Source organism: Stegostoma tigrinum, chromosome 23 (genome assembly GCF_030684315.1).
Source record: "Stegostoma tigrinum isolate sSteTig4 chromosome 23, sSteTig4.hap1, whole genome shotgun sequence".
Taxonomy (NCBI): Eukaryota; Metazoa; Chordata; class Chondrichthyes; order Orectolobiformes; family Stegostomatidae; genus Stegostoma; species Stegostoma tigrinum.
Genome location: NC_081376.1, coordinates 46,276,608 through 46,297,656, shown reverse-complemented (window position 1 = coordinate 46,297,656; position 21,049 = coordinate 46,276,608). Strand labels below are relative to the sequence as shown.

Below are 21,049 nucleotides of genomic sequence, written 5' to 3'. Positions count from 1 at the left end.
ATGACAAGAAAGATGGCATGGACAGGGACAGAAATTACAGACTTTGATGTTTCTAGCAATCACATTACCCAATACAGAGAAAGAATACAAGAGGTTTAATTGAAGTCGATTTTCTTAGTTTATTAAAAATAGCAGCAAAGTTTAACATGATGGTTTAGTGCATTTTTTTAAACATCTATCTCAATCAATTTTGCCTTTTCTGAAAAAACAAAATCTTGTTAAATTGTTTTGCTTATTCATCTGAGTCAACAAATTCTGTACAAATATTTACAATATATGTTTCTACTTTACATATTGACAAATTACAAACATTTTATACATATACCCCATTCCATAGCATGAAAGAGAACTCAAATCATGTTTGTACAATAAGTAATATCAATTATTGAAATTACAGTTTATTATTTGATTTTTATAACTTGCTGGAATACTTGTGAAAAAAAAAATGCAAAACTGAAAATGTTTCCGGAAAAAAAGGATATAAAGTTAGAACTTTTCGTCTTGCATACATTTAGACTGGAATGTAAGAAAACCAAAATTTGCCTCCCAGTTTCAATAAGTGCAAGACGAAAAACTTCAATCTTGTATCTCCTTTTAGCAATGTTTACATTCTGTATACAACCAAGCAAAAATTGGAAATCTGAAACGTTTTGTTGTATTAGTGATTAGTATCGACAAATGTCTTTAACTGCATCTTCAACTATCATATTCTCATTTCTACAATACCATCTAATTACTGCCTGACCGCAGAATAAGTTAGTTATTTAATCGCTCCCTCGGTTGTGCTTTATTCGCAAATTTTAAGTCCATTCCAAAATCAGGCTTAGTACAGGCTACAAAAAGAATGACAGTAATATTCGGGGAAAGGCGTTCATCAAGCCACTCTTTGTCATTACAAAGTGCACACGTCTGTAATGTAGAGTAACTGTAATCATATACCGTCTCGGCTGGAAATGTTACAGTAAAAATGATGGTCTTGGGACCTGATAAATTACATAAATCTGTGGCAACTGCACAGCACTGCATGGAATTCAAATCTGATATATCAAACAAAATATTGGAATTCAAATATGCCATTATCCAATTAAGACATAACTCTTAAATGAATCTTACGGTAAATCATTCCAGAGCCTGATAGTATGTCTTATGTTCACTTAACTAAAGACAATCTGCGTAAAATTAACAAGATATCCTTACAAGAGGTAAGCAGATGGGGACCAGATGAGAGAGGTCTTCTTTGAATACCTGTACTCTGATAATTGGACATGTGAATGCAGCAACTGAATGAGATGTCTACCAACCACACAGATCACATGTATCAACAGACAAGAAAGGAAATTATTGTGGAGGTGTCAAGCTATGGAGCTCATATGCCATTACCACATCCATCTATCAGTCCAATCCAGTCACCCTGCTCACCTGTCTTCGTTCGTAAGCCTATTACCTGTTCTGATAATGTTCTGTTGGATTTGTACTGTCATTGCTCAATACAGTGCTTGCAATTCTTCAACCATCTTGAGCAATTTGTCAACTATGATCAAATAAATAACTATGGAACATAGAAAATACATCTAAAGAACTTCAACACCACTTAAAACTTGGCACTTCTACCAATTGGTTATCAACACTATTACAATACATAATTAAATCAACACGATTTTAGGTATTTACTTTTGGAAAATGACTTAAATTTGCACTAACTAACGAAGCAGTGTGTGATACAATGTTCAGAAATTAGGTGCCTTTTTGCCTACCCATGTCCTAAATTGCAGCAAACACTTCATTCATTATCTCTGTGATCACTCAATTAAGCAATGCCTCAATTTTAAAATCCCTATCCTTGTTTCCTGATTCCTGGTGCCAAGGTGTTAAAGTCTGGAATTCCTCAGGTAAACCTCTCTGCCTTTCTTTAAAATGTTCCTTAAAATCCATTTCTTTGGCCAAACTCTTTATCACTGTCCCTAATCTCTTCTAATGTGTCCTGGTGTCAAGATTTGTTTTATAATGATTTCTGATGAAGTGTTTATGCCCATTTCTGATGAAGGATCTAAGCTCGAAACATCAGCTTTCCTGCTCCTAAGATGCTGCTTAGCCTGCTGTGTTCATCCAGCTCCACACCTTGTTAATCCCTGATTTATAATACCCCTGCGAAGTGCTTTGGGATGCTTTATAATGTAAAAGGTGCTATATAAATACAAGCTGCTGTTTATATTATTGCCAAAGGATGCACACAAATATGATCCCTTTGAAACACAGTTAAATAGCAGCAGCCACTACCAATACTACAATAAAATAACCAAGTGCAGTAGAAAATTCATTTAGTGCAAAATTTTACAGAAGATTCAAATTGCTTTCTAAATATTCTATAGGTAAGGCTCCCTGCAAAGATCATGCTCAACATAATTTGGTATATTCATTTCGTTATGAATGGCAACAAAGCTATAGAACAATTGGCATATGGCTGTACGGCTCCATTCCCCATGGGAAACTTCATAACTGGACTGTTATTCTCCCTATACACCAGTCTGAATGACAATGAGAGTGAAGATCTCAGGAAAACAAAACCTTGATAAATATTCACCTCTTGACACAAAGAATGCTGTTAAGTAAGGGAGGAAAATCCATGAAGGCTTTATATAAAATGAACAGAACAGATAATAGCACAGAAACTGGCCATTCAGTCCAACACATCTATGTTGTTTACACTCCACAGCCTGATCCCAGTTGACTTCACCGCCACGTAAACAAAAAAAACACTTCTTAATTTGTTTTTCCCACGCACCTATCTGGCCTTTCTTTAAATAGTATTCACCTCAACAACTTTATGTGATAACAAGTTCCATATTCTAAACATTTCCCTGATCCCGATCTCCTTATTTTGATACATGCAGCAAAAATGGATATTTCTGCTGTTTCATGGTGACAAAACCAACTGCGATGATGATGTCTGGCATTGCCAGTGACACCATGGCATATCCTGTAAACCAGTGTTGAAGCTTGATGCTTTTCAATTTATTCTGAAGAAATGTGAAGCGCAAAGATTTCACCTGCAAATCCCGCTGATATTTGTACAATACTGTAATCAAAGTAAAAAGAAAATATTAATTTGCTGCATTCCATTTGAAGTAAAAATAGCTTGCCTCACTGAAAAGGAGAAAAGAAAACAAGAGGGGAAAGATGGTTAGGTCACTGGGCTTGAACCTCAGATTAGTCTTCAAAACCAGGCTGGATGTCTTGACTCTGCTTGCTGTAAAGTTTTCAATGATTTTAACTGTTCCAAATGTGTGCCCATGTGATATAGAGCTTGGTAGGTGGGGAACACCTTCAAAGTTTGTGCACAACACAAAATTTGGAATAATTCTAAACTGTGAGGATTTGCAGAGTTTCAATAGAACATTTGATATGTTGATGGATAAGGAGAACAGGTGGCAGATGAAGTTCAGTGCAGAGAAAATGTGAGGTGATACCTCTGGATGCATGCTACAACATGGAGATTCAATATAAAATAAAACGCACTACCCTCAAGGGCATGCAGGAACAGAGAAACCTGAGTTTATGTGCATAAGTCATTAAAAGTTGCACAACAGGCAGAGAGACAGCTGTTAATGATAATAAAATATACTAGGCTTTATTGGTAGGGCTATAGAGTACAAGAGCAGGGAGGTTATGCTGAACCAATCTAGGACAGCGGTTAGACCTCAGCTGGAGTACTGTTCAGAACTTCACATTTTAGCAAGGAATACAAATGCAATGGAGAGAGTGCAGAAGGCATTTATAAGAGTGCTTCCAGGGATGAGAAACTTCAGCTATGGAGATTTTTTGGAGAACTTGGAGAGGAAAAGGTGAGGGGAGATGTAATAGAATTCTAGAATTTGGTTCCATTATTTTAGGAAAGAAATACTGGCATTGGAGGCAATCTAGAGCAGGTTCACCAGATTGATCTCAAATACAGAGAGATATCTCTGACTCCTCCCTTCCCATCCTCAACATCTCTGTTTCCATTTCTGGGGATAGACTGGCCACCAATATCCTACAAACCCATCAATTATGTCACACGGAAGAACAATGTTGTTAAGAAGAAATAGTGAGTAGTCAAACTGGAAAACATAACAATTATGTTCTGAAGATTAGAGAAATAGGTACACTTACCTGAGACTCTACCTGAGAATGAAGAACTGCCTACTGTAAATTAATTCTAACATCGATCTGTTGAATGTGTTCAGACATCCAGTGTGTAATTGTCGGGCTCCATAGCCTGTATAACAAGAACAGATAGGTGTAAACCATAACACAAACTCCCCCACTGTCTAGTGTGAAAGAACAACATTCAATGTAGCATTTAGGCACACAGATAATGAAGGCTTATCTCAACTAATATGCTAGCAGGATAGCAACAATTGATTTCCACACCCACTATGAATTCCGTTACTGAATGTTAGGGGGTGTGTGCATTATCAAAACGAAACAAAACAAAGTCTTTTGTGCAGGTGAATTTGAGTACTTCTCGTTAAATTGTTTGGTTGATCTCAGCACTGAAGCACTATGACCAGGCTTGGTTTCCCTGAGCTGGGGACGGGGAAGAGATCAATTCAGATTTCCTTCCTTGGACAAAATCCAATGACCTGTGATAATAGTTAGAGAGGATCGAGATATCAAGTGAGTGTTAGGGTGAGACAAAGTAGGTGGGATTGTTTTATTTTGCTGCCTGGACCTCAATATCCAGATCATTTCCACATCCCAACCCCAAAACACAGCTCAAGCCTGGGATAGTATTATGAATGGCTGGCCAAACACTGGCCAGTGTGCACATTCAATGCCCAGTTAAGGAGGTGAGTTTCCAAAGCTGGAGGACCAATAGGAGGTCCTCCATCAGACTTTCAAGACTGGGGAAGGAATTTAAATATTTATTCCGATCAACTCGGTTTTGAAAACAACATTGTTGGAAGTTTGAAACACTATACAGTAATGCTGTACTTAATATACAATGCAAAGTGTAAAGCGAAGGAGGGATTTTAAGAGGGATAGTGCAAGTTAATCATTTGTGAAAGTTTGTCAAGCTTACCATATTGTCTCAATATGGGGACAGTCTTTTAAACTCTGTGTCAGCCTCTGGGCTCCCGCATCTGTGATTTTATTGAATTTAACACTACAGAAATAAAAGAAAGGGCACTGTTAATATTACCATTCGGAAGCAAAGTCACCAGCACTGTAGCACCTTCTAATTCAAATAAATAAAACCATTACACTTATATACGGGATCTCTAAAAATATATGTTACAACATATTTCACTATTTTAAAATAAAATGTAATGAAATCAATCTCACATCTGCTCCTACATCTATTAGTCTTATTGATAGCAACATAGGGTATAAGAGTGGGGAGGTAAAAGAAATGTGGAAAAGGCGAGAAAGTCGAGTTGAAGTTTATCAGAGCAGCCATAATCCCATTGAATGGCAGAGCAGATTAGATGGGCCAAATGCTACTTCTATCCCAGGTTTTATTGACTTAGGAACTTCAAATGGACACAATGAGGTAGAAATTCTTTTAAGGTTGTTTTTCAATCCAAAACAGGCAAATGCAGTGCTATAAGCCTGCACTCCAAGCCAGATGGATGTTTTAACAATAGAGACCATCACATTTCCAGATACACTTCACCCGAAGCAGAGGATCAAATCTGGCTCATGGGCCTCGATTAATATTGCTGGATAAGCCCTGGAGGTTGAGGGTGACAACACAGATGGGTCAAGATCAGGTCAGCAGTGACCTGTTGGGAGGAACACACTTTCCTGATTCCAGCTCCCCTGAAGAGGGATGTGACAAAGACCTGCCTGGCCATTTGTTTGGCAGCCTCCAATAAGCATTCCCATCCGACCCCACCACCCAAGACATTTTTCCATCCCCTCCCCTGTCTGCTTTCCAGAGAGACCACTCTCTCCGTGACTCCCTTGTTCGCTCCACACTGCCCTCCAACCCCACCACACCCGGCACCTTCCCCTGCAACCGCAGGAAGTGCTACACTTGCCCTCACACCTCCTCCCTCACCCCCATCCCAGGCCCCAAGATGATTTTCCATATCAAGCAGATGTTCACCTGCACATCTGCCAATGAGGTACATTGTATCCATTGTACCCGGTGTGGCTACCTCTACATTGGGGAAACCAAGCGGAGGCTTGGGGACTGCTTTGCAGAACACCTCCGCTCAGTTCGCAACAAACAACTGCACCTGCCAGTCGCAAACCATTTCCACTCCCCCTCCCATTCTTTATATGACATGTCCATCATGGGGCTCCCTCAGTGCCACAATGATGCCACCTGAAGGTTGCAGGAACAGCAACTCATATTCCGCTTGGGAACCCTGCAGCCCAATGGTATCAATGTGGACTTCACCAGCTTCAAAATCTCCCCTTGCCCCACCGCATCCCAAAACCAGCACAGTTCGTCCCCTCCCCCCACTGCATCACACAACCAGCCCAGCTCATCCCCTCCCCCCACTGCATCCCAAAACCAGCCCAGCCTGTCTCTGCCTCCCTAACCTGTTCTTCCTCTCACCCATCCCTTCCTCCCATCTCAAGCCGCACCTCCATTTCCTACCTACTTATCTCATCCCACCTCCTTGACCTGTCCGTCTTCCCTGGACTGACCTATCCCCTCCCTACCTATACTCTCCTCTCCACCTATCTTCTTTTCTCTCCATCTTCGGTCCGCCTCCCCCTCTCTCCCTATTTATTCCAGAACCCTCACCCCATCCCCCTCTCTGATGAAGGGTCTAGTCCCGAAACGTCAGCTTTTGTGCTCTTGAGATGCTGCTTGGCCTGCTGTGTTCATCCAGCTTCACACTTTGTTACCCTTTTCTAGCACTCCTCTCAAGTCACTGTAGAACTTGTAAGCAAAGAGGATCTTCACCTGATTCACACATAGTCACACATTCAACAGAAGGCTTTGGAAACAGACCCAGAATGCTTCTTTATGTGTTTATGTTGATCCTACACTGCTTCAAAAACAAGCTATTGGGGTGATGTAAAACGACAAGGATCAAAATAATGGCAGCCATGTCCTTTGTCACAGTTCAGCTGCACTACGTTAATCTCCCGAAATTGATGTGTGCAATTTGCACACATCAATTTCTATAATTTCGGCAAGGAAGGCTCAGTCTAGTCAGAAACAAAGAGAGGTGCAAGTAATTAGCCCCAGCCCTGTTCTAACACAGTTAACACCAACTTGATACTTACTCTAAAACTTTTAGTGACTTCATTACTGGGAGTATTTCTGCTAATTTTTCCGCCCCTTTGTCACCAATGATATTGTCATACAGACTGTAAAATAAAGTGAAATAGGGTCAAACAAAGAATAGTAAAAGTACTCCACCAAATACAAAGACTGAAATGATTAAAAAAAATTGCAGTTTTACAAAGCAGACATTAAGTTCATTTCAGGATATTTACAGGTGAAATGTCAAAATCTATCCTGTAATTAACCATAGGTTATGAAGCTTGATATCAGCAGCTCCAGGTTTGTTTCAACATAAAGCAGATGTATGTTTGATCACATTGTGGTAGCTGTGTAGGGGGCTCTCGGCACATCACCGTGGAACAGTGTAACACACTGAATTTCAACATTGAGTGTCTTTTAATGAATGAATGGATATGTCGGAAAAATTTAGTCACAAACACTTTTGGAGGGGCATGGAAACAGGTCACCTGTCTGTCTATCTTCTCTGCTATATTTGAGAGATGGTTTAGGGGACTCTTGAAATTGGACAAGTTTATGGGAAAATAATTAGGAAGGTTTGTATTATCTTTGTCTTTAAACTGACTGAAGTAAAGCAACTGCATGGAACAATTAAAGCTGACTTAAATTTTAACAATATTCTTGCCAATCTAAGTTAAAGAGATCCTTCCAGCATCTGGGAGATGTTGGAAACTTCTATGTTAATTTTAAAAGTTTAGTTAAAATTCCTGGAAAAAGCAGATGTTGCTGCTGGAAAATCCAAAGAGTAAGTTTTACAGCTTTCTTAATGAGATCACATTTCTGGTGTGGGAGCTTCTTTGAGAAAGTCATTTTCCTAAACTGCCTCAAAACATATTTATTTTAAAACCTACCTCAGTGTCTTTAAAAACTTCAGGTTGGGAAGTGATCTCGCCAGCTCCTGTGCTCCTCGGTCTGCTATCTGGTTACGTGACAATCTGAAAAAGCAAAAAAAAAATTACTTCAAAATAATTTGGACATTTCATATTACCATTTAGGGATGATAAGAAACAACTGAACTAAGACAGCAATAAATGATGTTGTTGCAGTTTTCCGTACTGCAGTTGTAATTTTAGATTTCCCTGGAGCTAATCCAGAAGAAAACTGCAAACAAGAAAAACGTGCTGCTCAATTTACATTTATAATCAACTACTGAATCAACTGTGACCTTAGTAAGTCACACAGAGTGGTTCCTTAAGTGTTATAACAAAGATTACCAAGTTTGCTAGGATTTTTCCTGTGAGGTATGACCTCTCTTACTCCCGTCTTCCTCTCCACCTGCCGTACTCCTGCTATTTTGTCAATTGAACGGAGAGACGGGCTGGTAAGAAACGGAGGGAAGGAGACAGTGAAAACAGGATAGGGAAGTTGGAGAGGGGGGAGCCATAGAGAGAAGGAGAAGGGAGGGCGTGGGAATAAATGATAGGAAAAGCAGATACAGGAAAGTTGAGGAGGGAAGGATGTGGAGGAGACAGACAGTGTAATGGAAGAAAGGGTAATTGTAGAAGGCAGAGGGAATAGTGACAGGGAGCAGAAGCTCAGTAGGAGGAGAGGTGGGTACAGAGAGGGATGGGACGACAATGACAGGGAAACTACTGTTTGTTCGAGGCCAAAACCATGCAAACCTGGGACAAGATTTACAGCGCAATGGACCAAGAATAAATTCAGGACTACATTATCTAATGAGTGGGCCAGGAGGGGGCCCAATTATCACTACGGATGTTCACAGAGACAGAGAGAGGAGGTTCTTTTGTACAAGCAAGTCATGGAGCCTCCAAATATATGATACTCCATTGAAAAAGGCCACCTTGTAGTCTGTACAGTGAAATTGCTGAGCAACTGACCTTCAGTTGATTAAGGTTCAGAAACAGCAGGAAAACCTTGGCTTTTAAAGTGAGCATTGCACTTAGGCAGTAAAAAGTGCACCCAAACCAGAAATGAATTAATTTTTGTTTGGAAAAAAATTGGAATTTTGTAATCAATCACTTGTATGTACAATTCCAAATACAAGATACATTAACGTATATTTCAAAATATTAAAGCGTAAATATTTTAACTCACGTCAGTTTTTCTAGTGATGTTAGATTTGACAACACCTTTGCCAATCTCTCAGCTCCTTCATCTCCAATTTTGTTTTCACTCATTTTAACCTTCTGCAAGCTTGGTCCTTCAAGACTGGAGGAAAGTAGCAGGAGATTTCAGTTGCAAGTGGACCGTTTCAGTAATAAAGTAGAACATGTGGCACAAGTTAAAAATTGTAACAAGTGGAATGGTTTATTTACTGGCAGTGTGGTGAAATCAAGCCTGTGAACATGCATTGCTTCACCAAGTGGAGGCTTCACTTCCTGCAATGTATTCCATATCCGATATTACTATGGCTAATACTGCTTTGCATACAGAAGGAAGATAGAGATGGCTAGACCTAATTGTGTAAAGTTAAATGATGTCTTAACACCAGGAAAACTCAAGCTTGTAACAAGGAAAATAAAATCTCATAAGATGCTACATTCTATCCACTTCCCTGTATGCCTCAGAAAGCTGGATAGTAAGTAAAAGTCTAACAAAGAAAATAGAGGCCTTTGAAATATGAGATCCAAGACATATGCTAAAAATTCCATACATGGACAAGAAGACAAGCAAAGAAGTGCTTGAAACGGCCTGAGTAAAAGATGGCCTAAGAAGTGACACTCAGAAAAGGAAGTGTCAATTTTTCACCAATTTAATCAAAGTTGACGAGTGACAGAGCTCTCTTCTAGAAGATAAAGTGGAGGGAAGTAGAAAGTGGTGTCAGCCTAGGTGTAGTTGGATGATGGATGTCACAGAATGCTTGTGGACAAGCTTCACTGGATGTGTGACGACGGTGCAAAACAGCCAAGCATGATAGAGTCATACAGCACAGAAACACACCCTTCAGTTCAACCAGGCCACGCCGAACATAATCCCAAACCAAACTAGTCTAACCTCCCTACTCCTGGCCCACATCCTTCCAATACTTTCCTAATCACGTACCGATTGAAATGTTTTTTAAACGTTGTAACTGTACCCGCATCCACACTTCGTCAGAAAGTTCATTCAACATCTGAGTAAAACATTCACCTCTCATGTTTTTTAAACCTCTCTCCTTTCACCTTAAAAATATATGTCCCCTAGTCTTGAAATTCCCTATCCTAGGGAAAAGGACAACTATTGTTAACTCTATCTATACCTCTCACTATTTTAGAAACTTCTGTCAGGTCACCTGTCAACCTCCTATGCTCAAATGATATATCATAATCTCTCACCATGGGTAACTGTGTGAGTCAAGCAGCACTGTATCTAAAATTTTGCCCTAAAAAATAACAGCATTTACAAAGCAAAAATCTGTGCAAAAGACTAGACTACAAAACAGCGAGCCATACAACCTGTACAAAATCAGAAAACAATCATTTTGGTTGTCCCTTAGAGATGGACAAACCCAATGTTAAATTGCTTAGATTTTAGATACAATGCATGGAGCAAACACGTCAATTACATTGAAGTAAATACTTCTTCCAATAGAATAATGATATCTCATTATCTCTAGAAACATACCACATTGTAAATAATACAAGTACAATTCAAAATATGGGTGCATTTTGAAACACATGGATGAAATCCTCGTTCCAATTCATTAGTCAAACACAATGGAATGATTGAGTTTATTGTCACAACACAGCTTTATTATTTATGCAACATTAAACTGGTTTCTTGTTGCTGTTAAACTCAAACATCAGATAAAGCTTTATCAAGCTTTTTCAGTTTGATGAAGAATCATTATATTTTTATGAAAATGCTGGAAATGTCAAATTGAAAATTTCAAACTGAAAATACTAAAAATTTCAAATTTGAAATATTGCATATGTCAAATTGAAAACAGTGGAAATCTCAAATTAAAAAATGAGAAATGTCAAATTGGAAAATTCAAATTGCACAGGTCCTATTAATAATTCATAATATCACTTCAAATAGAGTGAGGTTAACTTAGAAAAAACACAAAATAGACCACTGATAAATACTTCAAATTTTTACTCACTCTAGATATTTCAAAAATGCCAGAGCTGGTAGAATCTTAGTTAATTTTTGAAACCCCTGGGGTCCATCCACCGGGCCAAGACTGTAAGATTGAAATAACTATTTTAGTAAGCTGCTATTTTGTGACTCTCTATAATAGTAAACAAAGATTTTGTCTAAAAAAAACATTTGCGAGGCAAACATCTAAGCAAAAGGCTAGATTACAAAACAGTAAAACATATTGATGGCACTGTAAGCAAAGTAAACACAACAAAATGAATCATTGATAATGGTTGAAAGTGGCAAGGACGTATCGATAAAGTTGTTAAAAATAAACAAGGAATGCTCACCTTTGTGATTAAGTAGAGAATATAAGAAAAGGGTGCAATGCTCAACCTTTATAATTCAGAGGAATATTGGGGATAGTTTTATTTACCAATACACTGGGAGTGGGGAGGTCAATTCCTGACCCTAGGGAGGTGGAACTAGGAAAAATTAGCATAAAAACATAAATTGCCTACAGTTTGGAAGCAGATTATTTGGCTCATCCAGTCTACACTGACCCTCTGAAGAGAATCCCAAACAGACCCACACCCCTACTCTATCCCTGTAAACTTAGGTCACCTTGCCTGCGCATCCCTGGACACTGTGGACAATTTAGCACGGCCAGTCCACCTAACCTGCACGTCTCCGGACTGTGGGAGGAAACCAGAGCATCTGCAGGAAACCTATGCAGACATAAGGAGAATGTGCAAACACCACACAGTCAGTCACCCAAGGCAGGAATTGAACCCACGCCCCTGGCACTGTGAGAGTGGGCTAAGTAAAAAATGTCTCCCAATATTTAGGGTGGCACAGTGGCTCTGGTTAGCACTGCTGCCTCACAGCACCAAGGATGCAGGTTCAATTCAACTGTCAGGCAACTGTCTATATGGAGTTTCTGCTGGGTGCTCCAGTTTCCTCCCACAGTTCAAAGATGTGCAGGTTAGGTGGATGGCCATGGTAAATTGCCCAAGTGTTCAGGGATATAAAAATTAGATACATTAACCATTGGAAATCTATGGTAACAGGGAAAGGGTAGGGAGATGGTCTGGGTGGGATGCTCTTCGGAGGGTCAGTGTGGACTTGTTGGGTCAGATGGCCTGTTTCCACACTTTAGGGATTCTGTGATTCTTTTTGAGATAGCAGTCTCTATGCCATTGTGGCATCACCAAAGTTCCAACACCAAAATGCAAACCAATCCATAATCCTTTGACAGGGAAAATCCATTCCAGATGGATGGCAAAGATGGGAAAGAGGGTCTAATCTCAGGGCAGGGTGTTACTTTGGGAGGTTTGTATGGAAATTGGTCTGAGGGTAGGCAAGTTTGTGGCCTGGAGGAAGCTCACCTGCTCCTACTGGCCCACAAGCATTGCTGTGGAGGCAATTTTCTTTCATATATTCACAGGTTATGGATGTTGCTGGGTTGGCCAGCATTTATTTCCCAAAGTCTAATCACCAGAGGATAGTTAAAAGTCAACCAAATTTCTGAGAGTCTGGAGAGGCATGCAGGCCAGACCAGGTGAGGATGGCAGATATTCTTCACTAAATGGCGCCAGCAAACCTGACAGCTTTTATGATAATTGCAGCATGGACACCCTGAGGTTAACTTTTAATTCCAGATTTTTAATGAATTCAACTTGCACCATCTGCTGTGATGGGATTCAAAGCCTACATCCACAAGGTGCTCCGGATTACTAGTCCAGTAACATTACCACTACACCATCCCTTCCCACTTGCTTTCCCCTTGAGGCATCTCCATACATTGCTGCAGCTGCTGTGTTTTCTCCAAGTTTAAGAAAGCCAGTTGTCCACAGTTAAAGCTGCAAAGCAGGTTAAATCCAAGTTCTGAATCTCAGCAACATGTTTAAAATATCTCCCTGCCTACAGGCAGTGGGCTGGCTACCTTCTCTTTACTACACCTTAGTAAAAACCATCAGTTAATTGCTCAGGACCATCTTTCTGACATGCTGAAACAGGGACTCGATTCAAAAAGATGATTGTTGGGACTTGAAAAATGGTGTTGATTTATACTCTGTGTCCACATACATGCCACAACTTACAAAGCAAAGTGAAATAACTCCATGAAGACTGGTATCCATTTACCAAGCCACTCTTTATTTATACATGCACGGTATATGACACTGACCCGCTCAGAGCCAGCTCCAAGAGCGAACAGAACTCCTGACTCTCCTGTTTGTATCTGTTAGCCAGGGCTCCCTGTTTGAACTAGATTAACAGCCCAAATCAAGCAACTTATATTCTATGAGGTCCACCTGGCTGACCTCTTTCCAATCACTGCACAAAGCATGGGGGGAAAAAAATGAATGATTATCAAGAAAAGATGGCAAATTGTTATGATCTTGACCATCTTTCAAATTAGAAAGTAATAACTTTTAAAAGGAAATTGGCTAAATATTTGAACAGGGAAAGAATTGAAGATCGAAGAGGAATTCCATTGGGATTATTGCAAAATGGACCAAACATCGTGACCCTGTGCTGCAAGATTCTATAATAACTAATTCAACATATTTAGTATCCATTGAATTAAAGCAGGTCTTTACCAAAATACAGTTGAAATTATTAATTGAGAAATTGCAATTATATTCCTAGAGCTAAACTTGTTGTGAAAATTAAAGAATTTTCACAGTGAGTTCTCCTGAAATGATTGAGAGGAGAAAGGCTCCCATTGTTTATGGTTAACAGGGAGTTTGTCATCTTGTTTTTACTACTTCATTAACATATTCTGGTGCAGAAAATGTCATAAATCTTTGAAAAGAAATTCAGGAATTTTGTTTAAGGGAGCCAGTGGGAGAAATGCATTTCTTAAAGTATCTACAGAAGTTCTTAGCTGAGTAATACAAAAAGATCCTTGCTACAAATTAGAATTTCTCTTTTGCTATTATCACAGATACAGCAGTGAGTAGACACTCTTAGCCCAGGTTAACTATGCAGTGGCATAACCAACTGATGTCACAATAGGACTGTCTCTTTATCTGAACCGGGTGTTCTAAAAGGCTAAAGTGTCACTCCTTAGATACTCCAGCAGTTTGAAACAAATCGATTTACAAATGTTGTTGACTACAATACATGATTTTCACACTTGTCACCAGTAACCATGTACTTTTAACTTTGTCCATTCAAAATTGACTTTCTTTTCTGTTTTATGTTACTTAATAACCCGTCATTGACAAACAGAATTAGCTGGAACAAGACAGGCTGACAGAGTTTTGTGACCTTTTCTCCTGTGCTGTATAAAGTACCATATGTCCTGTCACCCCGTTTATAACATAGCTGAGCAGCCATGAGATTAACTGCAGGTACCCAACTTGCATCACAATCCTCTGCAGGCACTTCCTGAACTAACAGACATCTTAGGCCCAGTAATTATTATATTCAAGCTGAGGAAGCAAATCAATTCAAAATAATAGAACCATAACTTACGCAAACTCCAGCACTTGTAATGTCCTGACAGCAGGTAACTCATAGAGTTCGCCTCCAGATGTGTCGTGCGTGCTGTTACGGAAAAATAAGAAAGACAAAAGATGAAACTGTTTCTTCATTACACCATTCCAAAATGGCATCAGTTTATTTTCTCTCACACTACAGGCCCTACGCAAAAGCAGAACTATTTTACCAAGACATGTACTGCTTTCTACAAACTTCAAATTCAATTTTCAAATTGAATATCATGATTTAAACAAAAGTAGATGCTTCATGCAAAAAAGGTTATGATTCAGTCCCTAAAAAAAATTATATTTTAAATGAATCATGGGGTCCCATAGGAATTAATATTAAAGTCAGCATTAGGCTCCTCCAGATATTTTCTTGCCCAGAAACTAATACACAAGTTGAACTTGGCAATGTAGGTGAGGCACTGTACACATCTAAAAGAAATAAATAGCAACATAAAATACATTACTAAACATAAAAGAAACAGAACAGAATGTATGCCCTGTACAATTTTTTAAAAAGTCACTAATTTGTTTGCTGTGGACTGACCAAACGTTGGTTGATGCAAGAATATTTTTGCATCATTGTGACAATAAAGCTGATTCACTCATTCATCTAAGATAATAAAGTGTGAAGCTGGATGAACACAGCAGGCCAAGCAGCATCTCAGGAGCACAAAAGCTGACGTTTCGGGACTAGACCCTTCATCAGATAGGAGGATGGGGTGAGGGTTCAGGAATAAATAAGGAGAGAGGGGGAGGCAGACCGATGATGGAGAGAAAAGAAGATAGGTGGAGAGGCGATAGGTCAGTCCAGGGAAGACGGACAGGTCAAGGAGGTGGGATGAGGTTAGTAGGTAGGAAATGGAGGTGCGGCTTGGGGTGGGAGGAAGGGATGGGCGAGAGAAAGAACAGGTTAGGTAGGCAGAGACAGGCTGGGCTGGTTTTGGGATGCCATGGGGGAGGGGATGAGCTGGGCTGGTTGTGGGATGCAGTGGGGGGAGGGGACGAACTGGGCTGGTTTTGGGATGCGGTGGGGCAAAGGGGAGATTTTGAAGCTGGTGAAGTCCACATTGATACCATTTGGCTGCAGGGTTCCCAGGCGGAATAGGAGTTGCTGTTCCTGCAACCTTCGGGTGGCATCATTGTGGCACTGAGGGAGCCCCATGATGGACATGTCATCTAAAGAATGGGAGGGGGAGTTGAAATGGTTCGCGACTGGGTGGTGCAGTTGTTTATTGCGAACCGAGTGGAGGTGTTCTGCAAAGCGGTCCCCAAGCCTCTGCTCGGTTTCCCCAATGTAGAGGAAGCCACACTGGGTAAAATGGATACAGTTCCCACATTGGCAGATGTGCAGGTGAACCTTTGCTTAATATGGAAAGTCATTTTGGGGCCTGGGATAGGGGTGAGGGAGGAGGTGTGGGGGCAAGTGTAGCACTTCCTGCGGTTGCAGGGGAAGGTCACTCCTCACTCATTCATCTATCCTTCAGTCAATCCTGGCACTACCTGTAGTAAGATAATAAAATGTGAGGCTGGATGAACACAGCAGGCCAAGCAGCATCTCAGGAGCACAAAAGCTGACGTTTCGGGCCTAGACCCTTCATCAGAGCCTCTGATACTACCTGTAGTAACCAACTTCTATACATAGATGGAGCCCTTCAGTGAGACTGACAGTGTGGCAGCCAGGAGAATGGAGATGCCTCAACAACAGAGAAAGATTCAACGCACTGTGTCCCAAAGCTTATTCCCATGATAACCCCATTGCGAAGGCTAAAAGCTATCACAACCCCACAGAAAGCAATTTTTGGGGGTTGGGAGGTGGTGGGGTGGTGGGGGAGGTGGGGAAGCAGAGAAGTGAAGACCTATTAGAATGAGGATGGAGTGGTTGGGGGTGCAGTTGGACATTGCTACCTCGGAGCTTGTGATCCCAAAATTTCAGCTTGTGACCCTACTCAGGGTACCAACCCTCACGTTGGAAAGTCCAGGTTTAAGGGAAGAGCAGGGGAGGGGGGAAAGTTGAAGCATGGGCACTGAGAGGCAAGTCAGAGGAAAGCAAAACTGAGGGGAAGCAATGGTGAGAGGCACGAGTGGGAGGGGATGGGGTGAATAGAAACATCAACATAATTTGAAAAAACGGACCCTAAAAACAAAGTGAGCAGGGCAGTGAAAAATAAGGACTGCGGTACAAGTTTGAGGTGATCGAATGAGGTGTTTGCGGTAATTGAAAAGATTTGACAGTGCTGACAGAGTGAAAATTGAGTAGACTCCAGAACCAGGAATATCAACCTGAAAACTGGAGTTTTCTTTTTAAAACAGAGATTTCTGAACAGACTTCTCGATAGAAACAGAAATCTGGAGACTCCCTGTCAAAATGCTCCCAAGTCTGGGTGAATTAAAAATTTCAAAACTGCAATTAATTGACTTTTGTAACACAAATCGTATTAAGGGCTAAGGACATAAAAAGTTAAAATACAGATAAATCACGAGGCAAATGAATGGAAGAAGAGCTCCAAGAGTCCAAATCGTAATTTCCATTTCTAAGTATTCACTTGTTGACACAATTTACAAACATTTGTCTACTATACAAGGGACATTGACTTCAGCAGCAATTTTAGTTATATTTTTAGCAGATAACTATCCAATCGATTAATATGCCCTTCCTCTGTCGAATATTTGAGCACAACCATCTAGGTTAAAATTAATTACAGAGAAAGGTAACACAAAGGTAGTAAGTATCCATTTTTTAAAATCACAAATAGCAATTCTTTGTACATTGCAACATTAGCTCTCGATATAATTCTGGCAACATGTTCATTTGTTAGTGGCAGATTATTGACTAGACAAGACAGTCAAAGATTATTGGGAGTAAGTTGGAAAGAGCAGTTGTGGCCATAATCAGATTAGGCATGTTTTATTGACTGGTGGAAGTGGTTGTATGGCCAATTCCTGCCCCTAATATTTTTTGTAATTTACATACAAGTTATGTTCCAAAGCAAATTACATTGAGAGGTGGAAGAAGTGAAGGCAGAAAAATTCATTGGTCAATTAGAAGTAAGAGATGCATTTACTTACCTTAAAAGGAATCTTCTATTTTTATGGATTTGTACCAGTAATTCAAGGTCATCTATATCTTTCAAACTCTTGATCTCGAAAGGATTCACAGAAAATTTAAGAAGTGACTGACGAAGCAGCTCACGTAACCCATTTTGCTCCAAATGTTCCCAGAGTTTTATTGCATCACATACTGACACTCTGTGCAGGAAGAACGACAAATGAAAGAATGAAGAACTCCATCAAATGTCCTCTCAACCTTCTCTAGCCATGAGGGTTGTACATTTGGGGATTAAACACAGTAGGTTTCAAAAGGGACAGGAATCGGGTCCAGCCCAACGAGGAAAGGCATTCAGCAGAATGAATAATAAGGTTAAAATTAAGCGGGAGGTGCAGACAGGACACTACTTAGTTTACAGATATGGAAGACTTGTGGACAAACCTGAATGAGGTGACGTTCCTCAACTCGGCGAACTGCTGGATTCCGGCCAGGTCGATGCTTGTTTCTCTCAGGTCGACAGCAAAGTTATTCGGTGAGCTCCGCATAATGTAGAGCAGTACGAAAATGTCAGCTGGAGTTAGCCTCGTGCCTCTGAAGGACAATATCTGGCCGAGTTTAGCAGCTACGCTTTCAGTCAGCTCAGTGCTCTGGGTCTCGTAAACACAATGACAAAGCTCCAGCAACTTACTGGTGCTGAGCGCAGAGACGTCGAGTTCTGCCAGGTATTTCTGCAAGCCCTTTTGCTTCTGGCCTTTGACATTGGCTTTTGGATGATGGGCGAAGCTGCGAAGGAACTCATTTCCTTCCTGAAAAGCCAGTCCCACCAGGAACCTGCGAACGACGTCCAGCCAGTCCTCTTGAGATTTCCGCTTTTTGTGCTCCAAGGAGATTAGCTTCATCAACCCTTTGCATTTGACATTTTCAGAAAACAACAAGTAAAGCCCTGCCAGGAAGTTCTGCAGGAAAGAATGAGAGAACGTCTTCCCACACTCCTGTCCCTTTCCTTCGCCAGTCATCAAGAAGGGTCTTAGGAAGCCGTGCATCAAAGCAAAGTTGGACATTTCTACTGCTCTGGAGGTCACGCAGACACTGTAATGGCACTGAACCCCTGCAAAGGCATGTTTGCTCAACTCCAGGATGTTCTGCCTATGCAAAGCCACGGCATTTTGAGTTTTACCCTGGAGCAGGACGTGGAAAATGTTCAGAAATAAATGAGTGAGAGTGGACGGTAACACCAAACGCCCATCCCCATTCCGATGCTGAGCTTTGAGAACGAAACAGATGAATCTGCATAATAAAGGGATGGAACAGAAGCTGAACAGGTAACCCTGCTCCTGAAGACATGCCGCGGCTTCAGCAGCTAAGGAGTCGTCTTCAAAGTACCTCTGCAGGAATTCCTGTACGTCGTGTGGGCGGAAGCCCAGCACCTCCACTATTTTATCGACCCTTCCGAGGTACTGGTTGAAGGTTTCTTTTGGTCTTGCTGTAACAGCGATCGTGCAACCCTTCAGCAACTTCTTCTGGAGCAGACCAGCAAGCAGCTGTTTGACACTGTGAGGTCTCTCCGCTGAGCCACAGACTGAAGGCTGAAGGAGGCCGTCGTGGCAGTACAAGTCCTCAAAGTCATCCAAAATGAGCAGGACTTTGCGGGAATTGTGCCGGAGATGTTGAAAAACCTCGTCCGTGTTCTTCAGTGTCGGAAGGAATGGCTGGAAAAGTAAATCTTTCAAAGTGTACTGCTTTGCAAAATTGAGCATCCTGCACTTAAACCAGAAAACAAACTCAAACTGCTTGAACGACCCGTTCACCCAGTCGTGGCAGATTTTTTGGACAAGCACACTTTTACCTATCCCTGCTCTGCCCAGTAACGCAACGATTTTGGTTTCTCTTGGTCGTTTTCCTGAAACGTCAAAGAGATTGCTCAAGTTTACAGCACCTCTTTCTCGCTCTGCTATGTCATAGATTTTGCATTCCTTGTCCAAACACTTAGAGGTGTTTTTTGCAGACTTATTTTCAGCTTGAACCTCAACCATTGTGACATCCACGTAAATGTCTTCAAGGAGCATTTCGTCATGTTCATGGCAAATGTAAGAGTGCTGGCTCATGTCTCTCAAATATTCTTTCACCATTTCCGTACAGGCTTCTACACGTTCTGTTGATACAAAAGAGTTAACAACATTAACACCATCACCCCTACTCTGCTGCCTTTTCATGCATTGTTCCAATAACACCCATTAGCCAGAAGGCTATTTTGCTGCTGGTTCTCCAAATAAGTTATTGTGGTTTAAACAACCATTTGGAGACATGTGAGGTTCAGCCATTAGATTCTTTATTCTCCCATCTGAGAGTAAATAGTTTAATGGGGATTGATTTAAACCTGTAACGCAGGGGAGTAGGTTGACTAATGGGCCTAGTTTTCAAAGTACCAGTGATGGCAAAAGAGGAAAGATGGGGAATGGGGAAACAGAAGTGAGGAAAGTCTTGCGTGTTGATGTGAACAAAGAAATCGTTGCCACTCAATGGGCAAGAAAGAGATAAGGGGAGGATTAAATTGTAAATGCATGGAGTATCATGAACAAAATTTGGGAACCGGAAGCAGAAATTGCTCTGGGTGGTATGATATAATAGTTTTGACAGAGACATGACTCAAGCCAGAACAGGACTGGTTAGTTAAAATCCCAGGTTATAAGGTTTTTAGCAAAAGCAGGGTGAGCTCAAAAAGAGGAGGCATAGCAATCTCGGTCAAAGATAGTATCATAGCCCTTGAATGAAGTGTAGTTCCTAAATTAGAATCAATATGGTTGGATGTGAGAGGTGGTGTGTGGTGACCTTGTTGCATATTTTGTACAGACCTCTAAATAGTGGGGAAGAGTAGAGAACAGCATTTGTTGGCAGATTATAGAAACCTTAGGACAAGGGGGGGTTGTGACAGTTGGTGATTTCAATAGCCCAGGAGTAGGCTGGGAGAAAGGTAAGAGTATAAGTCACAGAAGGGGAGAAATTCCTGCAAGGTGTGCAGGAGAGCCTTCTGGAACATTCCATTTCCAGTCCTAACAGGGAGGAAGCTGTGCTGGATCTGGACCTAGGAAATAATGAAGCAAATAAGAATCCAGACTGGAAAAGGGCAGATTTTAGGGGTTTAAAATGTTGAACTGGAGCAGATTAGAAGGTGATTAGAAATGCATCTTGGTGGATAAAACAATGGATGGAAAATGTGGGATTTCAAAAGAG

The 21,049-nt window shown here is 40.8% G+C and overlaps 1 protein-coding gene across 1 annotated transcript in view; it reads right to left on the bottom strand.

Moving 5' to 3' along the window:
* Positions 1-166: 166 nt before the first annotated feature.
* ciita (class II, major histocompatibility complex, transactivator) overlaps positions 167-21,049 on the bottom strand; it is a 75,642-nt gene continuing 54,759 nt past the window's right edge. The window contains exons 14-23 of the mRNA XM_048551778.2: positions 18,260-19,970; positions 17,839-18,018; positions 14,759-14,830; positions 11,298-11,378; positions 9,308-9,421; positions 8,101-8,184; positions 7,231-7,314; positions 5,063-5,146; positions 4,150-4,255; positions 167-3,076 (exon numbers count right to left, since the gene is read on the bottom strand). Of these exons, the coding sequence (XP_048407735.1) occupies positions 4,180-4,255; positions 5,063-5,146; positions 7,231-7,314; positions 8,101-8,184; positions 9,308-9,421; positions 11,298-11,378; positions 14,759-14,830; positions 17,839-18,018; positions 18,260-19,970 (2,486 nt within the window). The 3' untranslated portion in view covers positions 167-3,076; positions 4,150-4,179. The remainder of the gene's footprint in view (positions 3,077-4,149; positions 4,256-5,062; positions 5,147-7,230; positions 7,315-8,100; positions 8,185-9,307; positions 9,422-11,297; positions 11,379-14,758; positions 14,831-17,838; positions 18,019-18,259; positions 19,971-21,049) is intronic.